Raw genomic sequence first — 21,495 nt, 5'->3', positions numbered from 1 at the left:
TTTGATGACTCCTTTCCCCTGTTCCCAGTGAGAGGAAGGCTTCGCAAAGCTGAGGGTGGAGGTTTAGGGAAGAAGGGACTGAGCAAAAGTGGAAGCACGTCTCCCTGTGGCAAGATTTGTTCGCTGGCAAGAATGAGAGACAGATGGGAGGCTGGTGGTGGGGTAGCAGGAGGGGTTGGGAGGGGGGGGGGGTGTTGGGGTCACACCTTTTTGAGGCAAAGCAATTGGGAGCGATTAAACCCTGATTCGCCGTAGGGACTATCCACGACGAGGAAGGAGCTGGCTCCAGCAGCGCCTGCAGCACTGTTCCTTTTATCTCCAGTCCTCGTGAAGACCCTGTAAATGCCATGGGAGCAGTTAAAGTACAGCACGCCGTGTTCTGCTGGGCCGGTTCACTGTTAATGTTCAGCATCGCCACAGCAGATGAAAGGAATTTCTTAGATTGTCTGCACCACTGGAACGGATCATCTGGGCCACATGAGCGCGGCTTAACCCGCGTGATTAAAGTCGTGACCTACGCAGTTATACCTCGCCCCTCGTACCCCGTGGAGCGGCTCAATCCTCCGTTCTGCACATGTGCAGATGACACTTTTACATACCTCTGATTTTCCACCGCCCGATAAAACAAATAATGATTGAACGCTAACGTGCTTTCATCCTCACCCTTGGACGTTTTCATTCCAGATTTGGCAGATAAGAATATATCATTTTCCTCGGCCACCATGAAGCTGCTTCAATAGCCAGCGGCACCGGTTGGCTCGGGCCCTCGTGGTATCCTCTGTAACTGGCTGATCATCAGCCCGAGAGCACCTGGACCCCGAGAGGCCCCTCCATCACCGGAAGACACACAATCATCAGTTCCTTGCGAGGTTATTAGGAGTCATTCATCACCTGCTTCATGTTTCCCTGCCCTCAGCTTCAATACTTTAAAATCCCTGTTTACGTCTGTTCATTGCACTTCTTTTCAGCTCTTTTTTAATCTCCCCACGTCCATTTCCCCAGCTTTGCCTCACCTCAGCGGATGCACCTAGCTCATGTTCGTCTGTGCTGCCGGGGAAATGAACCGTGTAGCACACAAAATACGCGAATTAAAAGCTGTTGACCGGCTTTGATGCTACACTGGTGTGTCATTGTTCTTTTGCTGCACACGTTGCCGCTGCGTCCTTCCAGACGGACAGCAAATGTGAGGCGGAATAGAAATCCCACCACAGAGGCGGATTCCCAGAGGCACGAGGGCAGGACGGATCCACACAACCCACATCAGCCTGGTGATCATGTGGCGTTTGGCCCCTGTGTAGGTACATGCTGGCAGCACCATGGCAACCACAGCAATTGATTGGCTGACGTCCCCCACTGTGCACAGTGCAGGTCTTATTATGTAGGATATTGGTTTTTATACCTGCTACCCAAGCCTCTCCATAGCCTGCATTAGCTGTGGTTTCTCAGGTGCCCGGCCGTCGTGTACGCTTACCTTCTATTTGGTTCTGGATGACTTTGAAGGACGGGGAGACGGGGAGACGGGGAGACGGGGAGAGGTGGGGACGACTGTGACAAAGCGCTCAAGGTCTCTTAAATGGTGTGGCAACTGTGAAAGCCTGAAGGTGTTGAATTTGACTCCAAAAGTAGTTTTTATCAAACCTGTCATAAAACCTTTGATAACTGTGACTCTGTTTACAGATCCTATTATCCATCTGAACCTTTACTCAGTGTTTACAAATTCATTTCTCGTCCTGTTTTTTTTGTGTTTCTTTAATACACTCACATTGTTGTGAATTGCAAATGTGCCAAATGCTCTTTATTTAACACCCAGTTTGTAATTAGCACAGCACTCTGAACGGCCGATCTGTTCAATGAACAATTATAATACGCTCCTCTACGAGTTGAAAGATTCTCTAAATATCCTGGCTCCCCGAGACGTCTAACAGCAAGAATTAAATTGTTTATTTTAGTTTGGGGAAATGTTAAAGGTTAGAATAACTAAAGTACCATTGGGAGTGACTGTTGTCAGCGTGTTTCCATTTAATTCTTTGCAAATAAAACTAATAAATATAACATTTTAAGCCAAGTTTTCACCCCTATACCCTTTTGACTGGCTTCTTCTGTGGTCAGTACTAGCTCCGTGTGACATTTATGTATTTGGTAGTTTATTCTTGACACTTGTGAATCTAACACAGTACATTAAATGGCCAGAGAGTGATCGTGGATGCGATTTATATTGATCAATAAAGTTTCACTGGGCGTGTTGGAGGTGGGGGAGGATGAATCAAAGAAACACAGGACTTTCACCCAGGAGAGCGCTGCCTATGTCTCTTGTGAAACCAAAAGGAACCTTGTTACGATTGTTACTTAAGGGCAGTAGTTTCACCCACAGGACTGCTGTTGGTGTTCCACGTGAAGCCAAGTTAAACTCCTAAAACTGACGCTAGAAGCTGACTTGGACCGTCACAGTGTGGAGCGTATCACGGACCAAGTGGCGGTATTTGACGAGTAAAAATGTGTTGGTCTATTTAAACAGGCAATACAAAATACAGTCATTTGCATTGGTTTAAACTACTCGATCAACTGCACTCCTCCAGAATGATCGTTTGGCTGTTGTCCTCGTCAGCCATGTTCCCAGGTGTCTGACAGGCTTTATAGAAGGAAATGTATCGACAAATACACAAAGAACATGTTGCTATAAACAGTACAGTATCCCCCCCAAGCACCATCCCCACACCTTCATTAAGTAGTAAAAAAAAAGAAGCAAAAAGCATATGAATATTGAAATGAATAATGTATGGCTTTTGCTTTTGGCTATAGCAAGATGTGAAGGACGACATTCTCGATTCAGGGTCATGTAAGGTCATGTCCTCGAGGTATTCAAACCGATATTCAGGTTACACTGCGCACACGTATCCAATGCTCAGCGCCCTGTGGAGCTCTCTCCTACACAGCTCTGTCTTAGCAGTCAATGCACCACAAACTTGGCATCCATTTGTTTAATCTAATTTCAATACAGTACAACATTTGAAATGATACGTGTAAAAAAATATATGTCATCTTACAATACAGTACCATTTAGAGAACGATGGAAAGTTAAAACGGACACAGAAACAACATCTTAACACACTCGCTCCACTTAACAATATACAGCACATGGGAGCCCCGGACCTGTTGTAAGGTGGTGCCGGGAGGCATCTACGTACAAACCCAGGACAATTTCATTAGCAGAAGCTGAACAATAATTCATAGATCCCGACGTATAAAAGGAGTTTCTTTATCCACTGAAAAATTCTTTAGTTCATGCACTTTGTACATGCTCCACTGGAAGACAGCTCACATCTGAAATAACTCAGGACCCACACATCGTATTCACATTCATCACTTGCTCGGAGCTTTGGGGGATCGGACCCTCACAAGCAATATAATGAAACAAACTTAGACAGTTACCTTCCTGCAAGTGATTCACAAACGTCTGCCCCTTTTTTCCATCACAGAGATTGTAATTCTTGACAAATGGACATGGAAAATGGCCATTTATTTGCTGTAAGTACTAAACAAGAGGAACAAAAACCATCCTTTAGTATTCAGTGAAATGTACAGTGTAACTGATCCTGCGCACGCTGTTCACTCGAGGCGCCAGTATGGATTGTGGTTTGCCAAACAGGCTGCCAATAGCAAAGAATGCTGTGCTCAGTAGTTTGTCTGACATCCAGTTGAGGAATTTATGCGGCTTTTGTTGTTATCCCCAAGATGTAAATCTGTTCATAAATCTGCAGCCAGCAGCTCGTTTTGGCCGGCGTCTTATTTCAAATATAGATCAGACAGCAATCTCTCCCCCAGAAATAACAGCCACACAACACGATTGGTCTACTTGGGAGCGCGAGGCGTACCAAAGCCGTCCATTACACTTGTAAAACAGCTAACTGCCCTGCGGTGATGTGTTTGTACGGTCATGTGTTTGTAGCTCATCAGCGGGTATAATACCGGGCTGAATTGGCACCGCGGCGTGCGTCTCAAAGAATGGATGCACGGCACAATTGTAGATTGTGTTTCCGAGGATCATCCATTCAAACGAGAGCCCCACCCCGCCGCCCGATCCATGCAGGTCACGGAATCATTCACCAAAATGAATAGCGACTTTCCAAGGGAAATGCTGAGGAAAAACAATGAGCTACATTGTGGTGGTGGTGGGGCATTCTAATTTCATTTCAGATAGCACATGGGGGATTTGCTGAGGAAGGATTTCGAGGTGCCGGTACAAGCCAATCTGCGAAAGGCCTTGATCTGCGACACTGAACAAGACCTTGAGGGAAAACACGGAACAGGTGGCTATCGCAACAGCTGAACAAAGCGTTACGGAACTGTCGCAGCATGCTTCATGACAATCTGCTTCAACCTCGTGTTCCCAAAGAACGTGGGCGTTATGTAAACATTTACCTCTTCATTGCATTGTTGAGGGATTCCTTGACGCCGTTTCGATGTAGAAACTAATCGGTCACTGAACATTGCCCACCGACAGGTCAGAATTACACCAACATAGAAAGTGACAAGGTTGTTTTCAAAGCACGGCTCTGAATTGCTCCGAGCAGCACGGCGATCATCAGTTAATGTGTGCAGTGTTATTTCTCGCAAATGTTTGCTGTTCAACAACACGAGGCAAGGTGGGGAATTTGAAAAGGGATACATCAAAGGAAAAGCCGAGCAAGTTTCCCCAAAGCAGCGGCAGACTGCATGAAGCGAGAGCAAAGATCACAGGGAGGCAACCATGTAGGAGCAGAAACATCGGAGTTGTGTGAGAGCGCGATATTGGGGGAGAAAGAGCGAATTGAGATTCTACAGCTTCAGGGGAGATGTTGTTTTGCTGGTGTAGAGCGTGAGGCAAACACAGACCAATTTACGGGGGGAAAATTGTGCTGTGGTGGAAAAAAAGAAAGAGAGACCTCAGAGCAGACCTGGCCCATTCTTCACTGTGCAATCTAATCTCAGCTCCTAGAGAAGATGGGTGAAAACAAACATTGTTCTCCTGACGGAACATACTGTAACGGCGGCAGTCGAGGAGCTCAGCCCAGTCACACGCTTGCCTCAAACGGGGAGATGATTAAATCGGGAAAGACAATTTGAGACTGCCAAAAGTTAGCAGTGACACGATGAATATTCACGGCAACGATGCCCTCTGACACTCTCCTGCTGAGTCTTCAATGAGGGAAATAGTTAAGAGAGAAATCCCAGTGCTAAGCTTTTGTTAGATAGCTTTAAATGGACGGTATTTTCAAGGAGAACCTGTTTCTAAAAAAATATTTACGACACCTCTTAATAACTATCCTTTTCCCACATTCATCGATTATAAATGGTTCATAATATTTAGAGGAGCAACGGTGGTCAATTATAATAAAATTAACAAATCAGTAATGGTACTGCACGGCGGATACTGATGTTCAATCTACCCAGTCGCCAGAAAAAATAGTTGCCATTGTACATTTCTGCAAAGCACGGGAAGTGTTGAATGTCAAAGTTTTTGAGCCAAAAATATGTTTCATTAATACGTTTCATATCAACCTCGAACACACCTGCAGAAACGCACAACGACACATTGTTGACGTTGTGAAACGATTGGTTAAGAATCGAAAGATATGTCAGAATAATAGCCTAACAACATAACTTAACAACTGCTACAACTTAACTGGCATAAATAAATAAATCTTTGGCGGACATTCTTACGTAACAACAAGCGTAAAGTCAACGGTTACCTTTGGTTTCACATAAGACACGAACAGCGGTGTCCTGGGTGAAAGTCCAGTGTTTCTTTAAACTATCTTTGTTGCTTGTTATAACTTTCAATAACGGCTCGATTTGTTACGTCACTTCCTCTGACTGAATGCAAAAAAACGTCCACGCTCAACGCATCCATTGTTTGCAGGAACTCACCATGCAATATACTTTTCCTGGCAACTGTGCTGGTTTAATGCAATGAAACGTGGTTCATGGTTACACTCTACACCGGCCAAAACTCTCTAAATGCATCACTTCAATTATATTTAGCTTGGAACCATTTAAGTATAAGGCTGGTGTGATTCTATGTTTGTTAAAGTCAACAAATCCCATGAAAAGACACAAACCCTAAAATGTGTTGTTCCCTCTCTGAGTAGTGTTTGACTTCACCTGTCTGTGGATCTCAGCCCCGAGCCCATTCACTTCTTCTGAAACGTAAATTTAATGAAGTAGCATGTCACCCAATGAATTTGAATGGCTCACTGACTGCAACAGTTTTTGGACAACAACGGAGGTCTCTGGCAAAAAGGACGAAAACATATCGGACTTTGGATACAATACTTGTAAGTGGGATCAATTCATTGTTGGTTTTGGTCTTTTCGTAGGATTTGAACATCGATAATGTTGTAAAACAACACCATAACATGATTACATCTGTACAATATCACTAAAGGTTGGTCAAACACAACACTGCGATATCACCCAGCTATCAAGATCTGAAATAAATAAAGGAACATTGAAGAAAACATACCTTCATGAATAGTTTGAGGTCAGCTGAACAGTCCTTAACGATGACTGTGAAGATGCTCCACTAAGTTTACAACTTGCAGGTATAAAAAACTATAGACTGATTTGGCAATCAAAATGAGCATCAATAAATACATATAAAATGAATAAATAAACCGACAAATACATAGATTATTAAATAATAACAATAAAAACCTTTGCCTCTGAGACATACTAAGAGTCTTTGTGCGTAGTCCTTATTGGCTGGGGGGTTGTGTAGTCCATAAACTTATACTTCTAATGATGAGCCACTCTTTCTGACTGGCTGTTACCACAATGCGAACACACTCAATGTCAAAGGCAATTTTGTGGTCTACATCTTGCACCTCAATGTTGCCATTTTTAAACTCCCCTAATGTGATATAAGAGGAACACTGTTTCCCTTTTTTAGTCCCAACTAGTTTCTCTCCGACCTCCAGAGCTCCGTGGTGAAGAATGTCATTCTGTCGGTCGTCGGAACCAGTAGCAATCTTAATTTTACTAATTTTGGTAGATTTGTTAAATACTATGACAAAGAAGTCTCCTGTTGAAGGAGGCTTCCCCCAGAAATACTCATCGACGGTGCTGTACGCCTTGGTGGCGTCGTAGTTTTCAAAGACGTTGATGTTTGTGTACATGCTGGCGGGAGGGTTGTCAGGAATGTCGATGGAGTCTTCCTCGAAGTCGTCGTCCTTCAGCTTGTTCTCGGCTCCTTTGTAAGAGGAGTAGTAGCCCATGTGCTGGAACAGCGAGGGCTTGAAGCGGATCACGTCCTTCTGGGCCAGCAGACCCCTGAAGTGGATGAGGAGCCAGTCGCAGGGCATTTCCTGGTAGAACATGAGGAGGAAATGAGCCAGACGCGGCAGGTCCCTGGAGTGGTACAGCTTCCCGATGTAGCCCAGTTTGGAGAACTCCAGCATCACCCAGTAGGAACCTTCCCTGGAGGTGATCACCTTCTTCAGCGCCGTCAGGAAGTTCCTGGAGCAGCGCACGTCGTCCTCGAGCATCATGTAGAAGTGAGAGAGGTTCGTGCAGAAGTTGAGGAGGAAAGCGTAGTCCACGTTCTGCTTGGAGCGGAACCGGACCCGGTCCTCCGGGTCGTTGTAGTTCCTTTTCAGCCCGTCCAGAGACGGATAGTACTCCTCTGGGGCCTGGATCACCAGGAGGCGTCCGGCTATGATGTGGTGGGCAAACTTCCTGGTGATTTCCTGCACCAGGTTCTCACACCAGGCCAGGTCAAAGTCTGCCAGGTGGACCACGACCACGATCTCTTTGAGCTCCTCGTAACTGGACTGATCAAAGATGGACTTGATCGTCTCCAGGAGGTAGTTCCCTCTTTTTCTTTTGACTGACGACAGTCCAATGGTGAGATACTCTGTGAAGAAAAATTTGCATTTCATGAAAGCATGATATAAACCGAATTCTGTCAAATGACCAATTTTAAGTTTATCGTATGGACATACAATGTAGTTCTGGAGAAGATAAATCATTTGAAACTCAGCTAAAATAAACTTTAGCTGTAATTTAAGCAAAAATGTTAATTCTTGACTTTGGAAATAGTAGTTTGAGAGAATAATCTTAACTCAGGTTCCCCTTTGTCACTGTTTCCACTGCTTTCAACCTAATTTGAACATAAACACAACATTTATTTGGCATTGTATGTTTCTGCAAACAAAGGATACGGTGAATGACAAACTCACAATGACATGGGGTCAGTGTGAAACATTTAGGTTTTAGCACCAATGCTGCTTGGTTGAGGTTTGTGTTCAAATGTGTCTTCAACAAACATAACAGTTGAGGTGGCATAAAGAAATAACAACAGCCTTTGGTGGACTCTCTTACATAACTCTCGTCATCGTTACCTAACAAGCGGCGTGTCCTGGGTGAATGTCCTGAGTTTGTTTGACCCATTGATTCATACTTAGTGGACTTTCTCGCTTGATATACTGGTTATTATACAGTCGTGTCTAGATTGTCGTGTTTACAAAAACTCGTTGAAGACCTATTGAACATAAACCAATAAAGGTCAATGCCGAAACTTAACTATTTTGTGAGAGTTTTGCTAATTGTTGGGTACCATCTAGAAACAACGTTGTTATAAAATGTAACTTTCAATAACTTGCGCTGCGCATCCCTCTTTGTATTCCATCACTTGATCTGACCAATTACAAAAATGTTGACGTGCAGAAACAAACAATACCAACATTTTTCCCCGGCCACTGGGCTGCACAGTCTTTATCAGCTGATCTCCCCAACGTACTTGACCACCTGTTATCAAGTAACCAAAATCCAATCCAGCCACGCCCACCCACTCATGAGTCAGACCGTGAGATGTAGTTGTAACGTCGAGAGGAAGCTAGTATCGTATTTTTAAGACGTTTTCCAATGAGGAATTAAATGCAAAATGCTTCACAGATTCATAAGCAGTGATTCATTTCTGTAAATAGTCCTGGAAAACATTTAACGGATAAGAGCGTAAATTAAAGCTTTTTGCTCATTGTAAGGACAACATCCTGTTTGGTGACTAAACCAAGGTGTACTCGAGAGGAGTGCTTATTCATTTTGAGGCAAAAAGGTCTCAATGGAGCAGTTGCATTTTATTGCTGCGCTTTCAATCCCCACGTCGCAGATTTTTAAATTTCAGCTCTTATTCTCAGCTCATGCTCACAACCACTGTATGACTTACTGTAACTCCCCCAAGCGCATGAAAACAGTGGATGTAAATTTATCTTTAAACAAACATTAAACTTACTCTTGCGGTTCAGCGGGGTACCAGCGAGATTACGATACGTGACGTTAATGGTTCCAGAGGAATTACTCAGGTCTCTGAATGTGTGAACGTATCGCTCTGCGCTCGAAGGGTGGACTGATGTTTCCCTGAGCTGCCTTTTATCTCCTTCCTGGAACACAACATGAAAAACACAACATAACTTTGCCTTATGAACAAAGGAGAAAAAACAAAACATGTACAAGCTGTTATAACTACTGCAGAGAAGGGACAGGGAAGCCATCAGGCATATTTCAATTTCTACAGTGAACAACTCAAACTTGTCTCGAACATCCTGTAGAAACTTGAGACAATATGTGTTTTGACGTGGCGGAGCTAACCCTTAACTCTTAGAGACAAAGGGAACCTTAATGCCGCTACGGGCAGTTTGCATCGCCCAGCAAATGGAGCTGAGAAAAGCACCGGAGAGCCGGAGATGCGAACGTTCTCTTAATAATTGAAATAACAAACACAGATAATGTCCTGTGATCACTGAGTTTTGATGGCACCATGAATAAGAAATAAACGATGATTTCAACTTGGGTCCATGTTATAAAAAATTCAAACATGTTTCCTTTAAAACAAGCAATTATAAAAGGGACAAGTGCAAGAACACATCCGGTTTCAAAGGCATATTTGGTCAAATGTGTTTGTTCAGACTTTAAGAAGGAATACAAATACTAAGTGATTACTTCAGCTGAGATTCTAATTGGGGAAATGCTAAGAACATGCGCGACTCAAATGTACTAACCAGCACGTAGCCATCTTCAATGTAGAGGTTCAGGAAGAGGAGGAAGGTGATGAGGAAGCCGAGGACGGGAATAGTAGAGCGTTTCCGCAGACACCTCATCTTGTCCAGGGATTTCCACACCAGCCTCATGCTGTACAGGCTCTCACTGGGATCTGCACGAGAAGCACACGAGAAACAGTTTGAGTGTTGGACGCCGCATGCCAAATAAAGTATCAACAGATTGTGAGGGAATTTATTTTAGGGCCACATGGCCATGTATGACGCGATTATCTTCCACTAGCATCATCATTATTTATCAACAGACTTCTAATTATGTGTGATGGAGTTGATATGCAGCCCAGTATCAGGGCAGTTTGTGAAATAGTCACCAAATGCAATCTATTGGTTCGTAGGGACACTTTCTTGTCCCTCAGGACGAAAATAATGCCAATGGAAAGTTAATTAGGAGCCTCATTCAAATACGGACACACACATTCAATGCATCCATAAGACTAAGCAACACTCAGAGCATGTTAATATAATATCCAAAAAAGACGTAATAGAATACAAACTACCTCTAAGCTCAGTTCAATGACCACACACACATCGATCAGCCGCACCGGGAGTCGGCCAGTCAATAGCTCTTTGTGCATTCTTGAAAACTAAATTTAACATATCCATCCACTGCGGCCTTTTCTGTGCAGGTTTCTACCCAGTGTGATTTAATCATCAGTATTATTACGTTTAGCAGTCTTTGTCCTGCTTACATAGTAAACGCATCACAAAGTACTTTCGTTGTGAACTGGTCGATGGCTGCAATTTCATATAGGCAGTAAATATACATTTAAAGGAAGTATTTAAGCTTTGTGTCTGTATGTGAAATACATTTTTACATTTTACATGTGAAAACAAATAAAAAATGTGTTGAAATATTTTCAATTCATATAAAATCAGATGTAGTTATAACATGTTTTAGTTCATATCAAGATCACGATTATTCATTGATTTGGTTGAAAACATGCATTTATGAAGGAAATTTCGGTGAATAAAGTAAAATGCATCAATCTGGTGCACTTTTAAGAGGCTCGATTAATGAAGAATGTTGTGCTCTAAACAATTTAATCATAAACACCTTGTTTATCTCTGGAAAATAACATTTTATTAATTCGTCCAGCTCTATATGGAGCACATATGAAGCGGATATTCTCCACATCAAACATGAGAACCTGATACAATGCTACCAGCGAGAGGCAACATTTGTCTATTCAAGCGTTTCGCCCACAATATTCAATGATATCTGTAACAATAATCTCTGTCTTTGTGATCTACTGAGTTAGCAATGTGATTGACAGGTTACCAGAACCATATACGGCGTCTCTACGTCACTCCTCCGCATTCCAAATATGGTAACTTCCATTCATTTGTTGCAAAAATAAACAAAAGAAAATGGCGACAGCCATAATCCAAATTGGCAATGGCCAAATCGCCGAACTTGAGGCTTCAAAACGGCAATCCACAAACCAATGGGTGATATCTACATCCACTTATAATACACAGTCTGACTTCCACCCAGAAGGCCGCTGTTCATGTCCTATGAAACCCAACAAACAATGACTTCTTTTAACATTGTTTGGTTACGTGACTTTACCAATTCCAGCAAAAAAAAAGCATCATTAATTTACACAACAAAAGGACTTATTTTAATTCAAACCACAATCTTCTCCCGAGCCCAACCAAGTAGCTTTGTAGCGTAAGTAAACTTAAAAACTAAGTAACCCTACTTTGCTGGTGTATTTTGAAAAGAGGTTATGCATGTAATCAGCGGAAATCCACAATCCCTGAGTCCTAGAGCGTCACAGTTTGAAGCACAGGGCCACTGACTGAACGTCGGTATTTGATGAGTTGTGTCAAAAAGAGTTGAGATCCCAGGAGAGCAGCCTTAAGTGAGGAATATATGGTAGGCCTGTAAATTAGGTTAAAGGGACACAAAGCGTAAAATTAAGAGTTAAAAGATGAAATCTAATAATCATTTTAAAGCAAGCATGTATTACATAACTAATGTAAAGTGATTTTAACAAATCAACCTGATGAGAAAAATAATTAGTGTAACTGAGAAGAGTGCTGTCTGTGTGTGTGTCGAAAGTACGGAGAAAGAGGACGTAAGCAGGGTGTTGGCTTCAAGGGATGGGGAAATAACGGCCGTTGAGAGGAGAAGGCACAAAGCATAATAATGAGGAAGGATGAGATCAATAATTATTTTATAAGCAAGCGTGTGCGAAATAAAGCGATTGACAACTGTAACTGTGATTATAACTGTAACTGTGATTATGATAACCAATCTGAGTTAGAAATGTGTGTGTGTGAGAAAAGGGGAAGTGAAGAAGCAGAGACGTTAGGATTGCAAAATCAGGCCTACGGGAGGCAAGGTGATTTCCACACATCCACAGCATAAGCACACACATAATGATGAAGAATGGATCAGGTGCTGAGTGAGAAAGGGGGGGGGGGGGGGGGTCAAGATAACCCAAAGGCATTATGAAAGAAGTGACCCGCTAACAGCCAGGGGGATAACGTCGTAAGAGCCATTCTAGTGCTCCACCTGAGAAGACCCTGGACTTCGCTCGACAGACGCATCGGTGGACTTCGTCTCTGCTCAAGTAAATTTCTCAAGTGCATTCATTTTGCTTAAGTAGTAAATGTTCCTCGTGATAGTAAAAAGTTAAATCTATTGTATGTCTAACAACTGAGTTCTGAATGGTTATCCTAGTGACCTGTCCACTTAACAATCCCTTACGGTTTTAGATGTAATCCTAGCCGTTAAAACCAAACCTGGCAATTTACCAAGAGCACGGATCCAAAAGAGGAAGCTGCCACAACTGACGCGACAGGTAGGAGCGCCCGGGGCCAGGGTGGCCCCTCGGCCGAGTGCGCATTTACCGGAGGAAGCAGGGTAGACGTCATGAGTAACGGTAGTTAGCAGAGCCAGTCTCCAGTAAATTGCAGAGTTCTGCTGGAGAAAGCTGAGTGCAGCATGATGATGAGAGGCATCATTCGAGCCACTTTGGAGGAACCTCAGCTGATGGCTACAAGTACAAGAGTCCTCCTGACACGTCGGCTCAGGTAACTCTTGCCTCCCGGTGCCTGCCTCATTACCTTTGGTGCGAACTCAGCAGCAGCTCTTTCCTTTTGAACAAACACAAGCCATGTTGAGACGCCTGACCTACAAAAAACTAAATGCTGTTCTGTCGCAAGATCCAGTGGGAGAGCTTCAATTGAACAGCTTATCTGCAACGAGTTAGACGGGAGTTGATCGCTCAGATTGGAGTTTTGGCGTCTATCCTGATGATACAAGACAAAGCATCGGCGCCTTTCTTATTTCAATAATTCAGGAGGTGCTCAGAGCAGGAAGTGGATGAGATGCTCATCCTGCCAAAGGAAGCAGGGAAGCATGCTCGCTTCTACCTACCCCAGACTTAAGAAAAACTAAAAACATCATCATCCCTATCTCCAGTCTACTGTATACTCTTAGGTATATATAGACATATGGATGATGGTATGGATTCACTGAGAGCTGAGAGCATCCATTAATAAGACAGAGGCACGCATGTGTTGTGTTCAGTCTTGTGGCATGAATGCAGAGCGGAGCTGCAGCAGTGAAATGGACTAAGTGTGTTTTAATGGGTGTGTCATCCTGGCAGTCACACACTCCCTCAGTTGTCCCCAGCACCATTTCAGTACACGGCACACTTCCAGCAGGCCGGGGCTGTTAAATATCCATTATACACTGTGTGTGTGAACTGGACCAAATAAACCACAACACTGCCTCTCCTCTCTCGCTCGTACCCAGCAGCGCGCCGTGCACTTAACTCGTATCAGCTGTCTGTCCCGAACTCCTCTTGATACCGTGTTCTCGGTGAGAAGGTTAAATCGCGTTAGATTGACATAAAGGGCAACAACGCTGTGACAAAAGCAGTGTGCTCTAGCCGCAAGGGCCTTAAAAAGTAATTGCACTTCATTCTCGTCTCTAAATGTTCAATTCGATCAAGATTCCTCAAACCTTGCATTTTGTAAATTCAGTATTCTCTGCTTTTTGTTGTCATTTTTTATGTAACAACAGACGCTAGCAGCCAGAATTCCTTCTGATTATTACTACGGTTGCTCTTTGAAGAGATGAGATGGAAAGTACGCCCAGAAAGAGTAAAAAAAACCCTCGAAGGCAACTATCGACTGTTATATCACACCATGAAGAGTGCCTTGGGGTTTGGAAATGGCTCTCAGCTGGAAATCTTCTGCCCACCAATCCTTGATGTCACAGCAAGCTGAGGGTTATTATGTTGCTGTGCAAAAGGATGAGTGCACAAGGGACTGAAAAGGAGAAACAAGGGAAGAGGAAGATGACGTGAAGATCTCTGTATAGACTAGTAGCACAAAGACAATGAGAAATGAATTTCTTAATGTTTTTCACAACATGTAAAAGACAATTAGCTGCATAAAATTCAGGGGCATATTTACAACTAATGATTATTATCATCAATCTACAAATTATAGATTTTTTTTGTCAAATCATTCCAAGATCCCAGAGCCCCAAGTAAGCGTCTTCAAACTGCTTGTTTTGCCTGATATATTTGATTTAACATTATGAAAAATAACTGAACTGCACCCCATTTTGAAAATGTTATAAGCCAATTGAATGGGCATTATCAGTGGTTAGCATCACTACCGTTCTAATGCTGCAGTCGGGCCAATATGAAACCTACCACATTGTGAAAGTGAAGCATAACAACAAAAGTTCTTGGTCAGGGTTCAAGAAAAGATGGTTTGGGCTGAAAGTAACAGAAATATGGTAAAATAAGTCAACGTTGATTTTTGATTTCACACAAGACACGGAAAGTGGTTACCTGGGTGAGGGTTCTGTGTTTGTTTGACCCATCCAACCCAACTTCCTCCCTACGTGGACACGTCACTCTTCCTGACTTCCTCCTTTGCTCCCGTCAATTACTCTGGCCACTAGAGGTCGACGCCTTACATCTTCGGCTTGTTCTTTTGTCAGTGATCAACCATGTGGATGGATGAAAAAGCCTTCTGAACCAACAAGTAGACATAGCCCCATTTCAACCCGTATCTATGAGGTCAATATAGGCTGATATCGCCCATTCAATCGGTTGATAACAATCAAAGTGGGTGGCAAAATTCCACATTTGATAATAAATAACAAATGAATCATGCAAACGTTTCAATACTAGACAGAGTACAGGATATCTTATAAGGTAGGACCTAGGTGGTATACCTTTTCCTAGCAATATTCCATTTTTTCCAGGTTCCAGGCAAAACGTACCTTGGCAAGCTATCCCTGGATTCATCCTCAATGTCTTCCATGCTTCTCTGGCAGCCCGTATGACGTGACTGATCCAGGAATTGTCTTCTTTCCCCCTGCTGCACCCCCCCCCCCCCCCCTCTAATGGTGAAATCTGACAGAGGCAGACTTCAAATGGAAAACAAGGAGCTCCCCAATGAGGAGAAGGCAATTGTGGTCTGGCCTGATATGCAACCAAATGCCATGAATTCTATATCACACCAAAAGGAAAAAGCAAAGCAATACAAAACAAAAGGCCGACCATTCCCTCGCCATTCGTAATGGCTTGATTGCTGCTGAGTGGAAGCCATCCTCCTGCATGCCAACGATACTATTTTTTTTTTTCGAGTGCTGTGAAAGGGGAGCGAAGAGCAAGAGTGAATGGGGGCAAAAAAAAAAAGGTAAGGACTGAGCAGAGCGGCACTAACATGCCACAAACATGAGCCAAGTTGCACAGTAATTTCACATCCCACCTTCCTAAGCTTGTCCCTTTTAAGAGATATTTCCACAAAAGTGAAACCACAATGTGAGGATGCCTCGGAGAACACGTGGCTCAGCTCAGGAGTAACACCTGCAAACCTGAATAGATTGCTTTTTACAAAAAAAGAAAATGTGTAGAATATCAGCATAATGAATTAATTCCTTTGAATGCCGGCTGGGAACTGAGAGGGAGAACAATGAAGATAACATTTGAAAATAAAATGTTCTCGTGTGGGAGTACACACAACATTGAGTTCTTCTATGTGTTATTCGGAAATCAAAATAACCTCAACAAACACTTTTCTTGCCTACTTCAATAAACTCTCAACTCTCCATTTAGGCCACGCCCCCTCTAAAATGTGAAGCTGCGTTCCTGTAATGGGAAAAAGAACCTAGATGGGAAACTCATTGTGAATAAGAAAATGGGAAAAGATTCATAAAATGGGAAGCAGAAAGCAAGTCCACCTCATTTCATCTTATCTGTTTTACATTACTTCCCCCGGCTATCCTGCACCTTGCAGATATACAGCTCTGCACAAATAATCAATTAAGCCTGCAGATTTGCGGGGATTCAGCAGTTGCTTTGTGTCAGGCCTTTAGCCACTTTCAATGGATTTTCTTTCTCCATAAAAAGCCGAGGGTAACAAAGGCTTTTGTTGACAACAAAATTGTGGCGCAGGGTGGAATAATGAAATGGCTGTTTTATCATGAAATGGCTGTTTTGTTAATAATTCAAATTGGTCAAACAGTTTACCAATTACTACATCTTTAGACGGTTTCGCCAAGGACCCAAAACAGATGTACGACAGCAGCGTCACCCTCTCCATGCCTTCCCCACGGACATGCTGTCTTCCCCCTCCCACCACCACCAACCGCCACCGTCACCACCGTGGCCCTCGAGGGAGGAAACAAGCAGTCCAGTGACAGCGGCACTTCCAGCTGCTCTCCCATAAGGTACCCGTGTGCAAGACAAGCCTTGGAGCGCAAAGAAAAAAACACCCACATGGTCTCTGATACAAGAATATTTCGAAGCACCGGCAAACAGCCTTTTCTCGATTATGTGTGCTTGCCTTTTTTTTTTTTTAAAGCTGACACAGCACCTTGTTCTCGTTCCAGGATGTGTTGGAGACGTCAACAAAGCTCTTCCAATTCATCAGCTCTAAGCTCCCCCCCCCTCCTTTCCTAGAGCAGGAGCGGCACAGGTGGTGGAAACTGGAGTAGGTTCTCATGAAACGCCGAGCGTGTGCCAATCCCATTGATGCTACCTTCAGAGCAATCAAGCATCAAAACACTTGGAACAAAAGGCTGCGGACCCTTTCACTACCGCAGCACGCACGCCCAGATCATCCAGTCTGTTTTCGTAATTGAAATGTGATTGTTAAGAGGATTGGTCCAAACATTTGATTTCTACTTTCTTGGCTGGAGAGGAAAAGCTCTAGTATCATTTATAGCTCTGTGTCCTTAACGCTGTCCGGGACATGAAAAAGAGGGGTTGCATTTATCATGATACACAAATGGAGTGCATGGAAGAAGTGAATGTCAACATACACGGCACTTGCTTCATCACGGAGAACTGCTGATAAAAGGCTCCGAGGATGTGGTCACGACCAAAGCTTTCAGAGTGACGCCTTGATGTTTACGTGTTAAAGTCAGAGGGAAATGCGAACGCTTTTCGCCGCTCCCGCCGCGGTGAGCATGAGGACGGGAGGCGTGAGAAACGATTCACATGTGGCCGAGCCTCTCCGCGGCCCCTCTCAGCAGTTAGCACTTTGACCCAGATTAGCGCTCTGCCAGTGGTGCACTTGGGAGGGATGGCGATGGAGGACTGCAATGCTGCCGGCTTATTTCCACTAGAAAACACACTTGACACGTGAGCAGTGCACATGGAGACAGAAAGGATTGCACGGAATCGGTTCCTAGTTTCCGATTCCATGGCGTTCCGTGCCGATATGGAGCAGTGGTGGGTAGACAAAAGTAAAAGCAGTTATTTAGTCAAAAAAAGAGGTAAAAAATCATCAAAATAACTACTTGAGTAAGAGCGAGAAGTTTTTAGTAAAAAGATTATGCGTAACGTAAAAAAAAAGTATTTAATCTGATGTGGATACGACTGGAATTATTTCAGTTATACAAGTGAACGTACACACGTATGTATTTGACAATGTGTCACATATACACCAGACAGATCAATAAATATAACAATACTAATCCAGGTCTCTCACATGAGGACAATAAGATTCGAGAAGCGGACAAATCATCCTGAACACGTCTCCACCAGACGACTCATTCAGGCTGATTAGGAGGAAATGCTGTGACGTTTCATTGTTAAATTCTATTAAATACAGATGCGTTCACGCCTTTGACCTGAGGAAGACCATCTGTGGCTGATCATCATATCAGTGAAGTCCACATCAAATAAGAGTTTCTTTTTTTCCATGTGCATAATTTGGTCTTTTCTGTCTCTATTGATCAGGATACACCGATAGAGCATGACTCGTTAATTGCACGTACACGTGTTTGAATATTTACGTTATGACAGAAAGCAGGAGTCGTAGTTTTGAAACATGATATATACTATGTGTATATTTTATCAAACTTTTACGCGTTTACCCAACAGACACACTTGCTGTCTGCATGGTTCTCTGATGTGATGTCACCGACTTCAGACCAGCGTTCACGACCGGAGCATGCTGCACTGCACACTGTTAATGTTTCTCTAAATATTAGCAGCTACTTGTAACTTCGGGGGCCGTAGGCTACACATTTAAGAACACGCTGAAAAGGACGGCCATCCTGCTTTCATCCTCTCCTGCTGGAGCTTCAGTCACGCTGCTTTGAGCAGAGAGTCATGTGGACACGAGGCTGCGGCAGAAGAACCAGCTAGTCTCACGTGGCAGGACCTCCACAGCGCGGAGGGGAGCAGCTGACCACCTGCCTCTTCATGGATCATGTATGCATTCAATCATAAATGAAGACAGAAAGCAAGTTGAATGTATCCATGTGAAACAGAGAAAAGACTGATCTAAAAACCATGCTTCATTAAAACTACTCTGACAAGTTATGCTTTTATGCAAATAACCACTGTAATAATAAAGTAAAAGGATAACATTTCAAACACTCACGTTTTTTCCCCACTGACTTCAGGATGGTTGAAATCATTTCTCGGTATAGTTAGTGAGTATACGTTCGTCACCCTGTATGTACTCTTTTGCCGTCCAACAATGTATCATGCATCGATAAAGAATTGGATTGGGAAGACCAATCAATAATGGCATTACGGTAGTTTTGATGAAAGAAGAATCGCTAATGGGTTTGGTATCGATACATTCGTATCAGTTCGCATCCTAGCAGACACAAGCATGTGGTCTTCACCTTATCCTCAGCCCTTATGGGAGGCTGTGAAGATGCAGCCGGTGCTATAAATAATTACTTCCATCTGAGACACAAGATGCTGAGTGTTTGAATATTGTGTTGTACTCTCTGGGGCAAAGATGTTCAATTAGTTCTTTGTTGCATCACATTCGGCTAATAGTGTGTCTCCCCGACTTCAAACTCCCTGACCGTCCTCTGCGCCTGACGTCATGTGTCATAAACATATGCTGCTGCTCTCCTGGGGCCATTTTCTACATTAAAAGCACAGACCCACTTACAATTAGCAGACAACAGCCTGTCATGTCTTCTCCATTAAAAAAAACTAAAATGGACAGTGGCTACGGGCGTGAGAGAGGATGAAAAAAGGGGGGAAAAGGCCATTGAAGAACAGGTTAGAAAGAAATCCCCTGTCCTCTCTCTCTCTGTGTCTCCATTTGTGAGACAGGAAAAAGGAAGAGGAGACTTGGCTCTGCCTTAAAAGCACTTAAAAAGCCAAGGTCACCTCCTGGTCAAATCTGTGAAATGAGAAAATGGCTGAAGGGGCAAGAGGCCGGTGGCAGATAACATGAGAATGCACTATCTCGTCCCTACACATTTAGTGCAGGGGAGGACGGGGCACTGGCAGGCCTTTCAAAAAGGCTCCGTGTTGAAATGAGGACTGGAGACACAATGAGATGGCCCAGTTTCACCCAGTATGACAGCGCATACATTCAAGGGCTCTTAGGGAATGAGATGGGTGGTCAGCCAAAGAGCTGAACGTGAGCTCACCCAACTGGGTTTTGCATTAAATCACAGCGGCTGAAAGTACTCAGGTGAATGTAAAGCTGCAGCCCCCATTTAAGTAAAAGTGCATCACCAATTATTTGAGTAATATGTCATTAAATAAACATCTATCTCCTTTAGGTGAAAATCAGAGTCAAATGTAAATTTATGTCATATGGTGGCAGTTTTTCAACGCGGTCCATTGACACTGGATTATCTCATAATTTGTATGTGATATACACCACCCTCACTACCTCTATTCAAATAATAGGCTTGCAGCTGTGACTCATATGCTGGTGTCGGGGCCGTTCACTCAACAGCCAGGAATTTTGTGCAGCTGACAAATTCACAATTTTAAAGCTTTTGACGATGAAATAATCTAAATCTTTCTTTTTCTGTCTGCTACCTCAGGTTTATGATGCCTTTCCATCATTTCTATTTGACAATTTGTGAGCTTTTTGCAGGTTGAATACGTTATAAATGTTTTTTCTTTGCATGAATGAATTTGGCTTGGGGCGTGAGACCCTATAAAAGGTGCACGAGTCTCACGTTCAATGTGTGAACGTTGGCAGCCTTGCACTTAGTGTCTTAGTGTTATGTACTTCAAAATGATTCTGCTGGGCATATAATAAAGGATGCAAACACTGAAGCTAGCAACACAACTGACAAGGAAAGTTAGTTTTCTTCGGAGGTGGTGGTGCCCAAAACCAAGGTAAAAGGAGAGTGCACATTGACTAGAACCCTAACTTATGGGATGGTAATGTCAGCTTGTGTCGGCTAAATGTGTAAGCTGCTACCATGTTAGCCGGTGCAGCTTGTCTGTTAGCTGGTTTCAGCTGGACTCAATGGATTTCACCATAGTTTTAAACTCGTTCAGGGTCACTGTGGTTTGAAGTTTACGATCACAGCTTTCTTTCCCAATTCAGCTCGGAACAAAAAGTCGTGAGAACAGAGAGTGCAATTATTAGATTTAAAATCATGATGATAAAAAAGCAACCCTCTGTGATCTTCTGAAATTCTATTTAAAACGGGAAAAAAAAACTTCCACCAAGCTGCATTACGGAGTTTGAACCTTACATTGGAATCATAGTACCGTTTACAATTTAAATCAAGAAATCCGTACTCTTTAAAGTTTTATACTTCAAAAGCAACCTTCACAATCCCAGAGATCACACGTTCTTTCCTCCCGAACGCAGGAGAACGATCAACAAGCAGAAAATGAGATGTAGAGCATGATACCTCAGAGGACAAGCCCGTGTTCCCTGCCGGCCTCACCAGCCTTGAACAGCGGAGTTCTTCTTCCATTGACACTGGATTATGGCTCTTTGCTGAGACATTGACTACCTTTCCCAGCGCTAAACTGATGGGAGAATATCTTATATCCCTGCATCCTCGGAAGTCTCCCAAGTCCCCAGCATGAATATTTGATGAGATATGTGTGGGACGGCCAATCACTAAAAGACGTTTATCTCCAATACCCCTGACTGGGCAGCTCTCGCTGAGCTTCTCCTTTGGTCA

General features: G+C 43.3%; 1 protein-coding gene across 1 annotated transcript in view; it reads right to left on the bottom strand.

Annotated features, from left to right (window-relative positions):
- Positions 1-6,734: 6,734 nt before the first annotated feature.
- Positions 6,735-21,495, bottom strand: part of mgat4c (mgat4 family member C) — a gene marked incomplete at its 3' end in the record, with an annotated part of 95,820 nt that continues 81,059 nt past the window's right edge. Inside the window, exons 3-5 of the mRNA XM_079271674.1 lie at positions 10,035-10,186; positions 9,269-9,416; positions 6,735-7,891 (exon numbers count right to left, since the gene is read on the bottom strand). Coding sequence (XP_079127800.1) covers positions 6,735-7,891; positions 9,269-9,416; positions 10,035-10,186 — 1,457 coding nt within the window. The remainder of the gene's footprint in view (positions 7,892-9,268; positions 9,417-10,034; positions 10,187-21,495) is intronic.

Source organism: Melanostigma gelatinosum (genome assembly GCF_949748355.1).
Source record: "Melanostigma gelatinosum genome assembly, chromosome: 1".
NCBI classification, from domain to species: Eukaryota; Metazoa; Chordata; class Actinopteri; order Perciformes; family Zoarcidae; genus Melanostigma; species Melanostigma gelatinosum.
The sequence above is the reverse complement of the archived record's forward strand: the minus strand, read 5'-3'. Positions and strand labels throughout refer to the sequence as shown.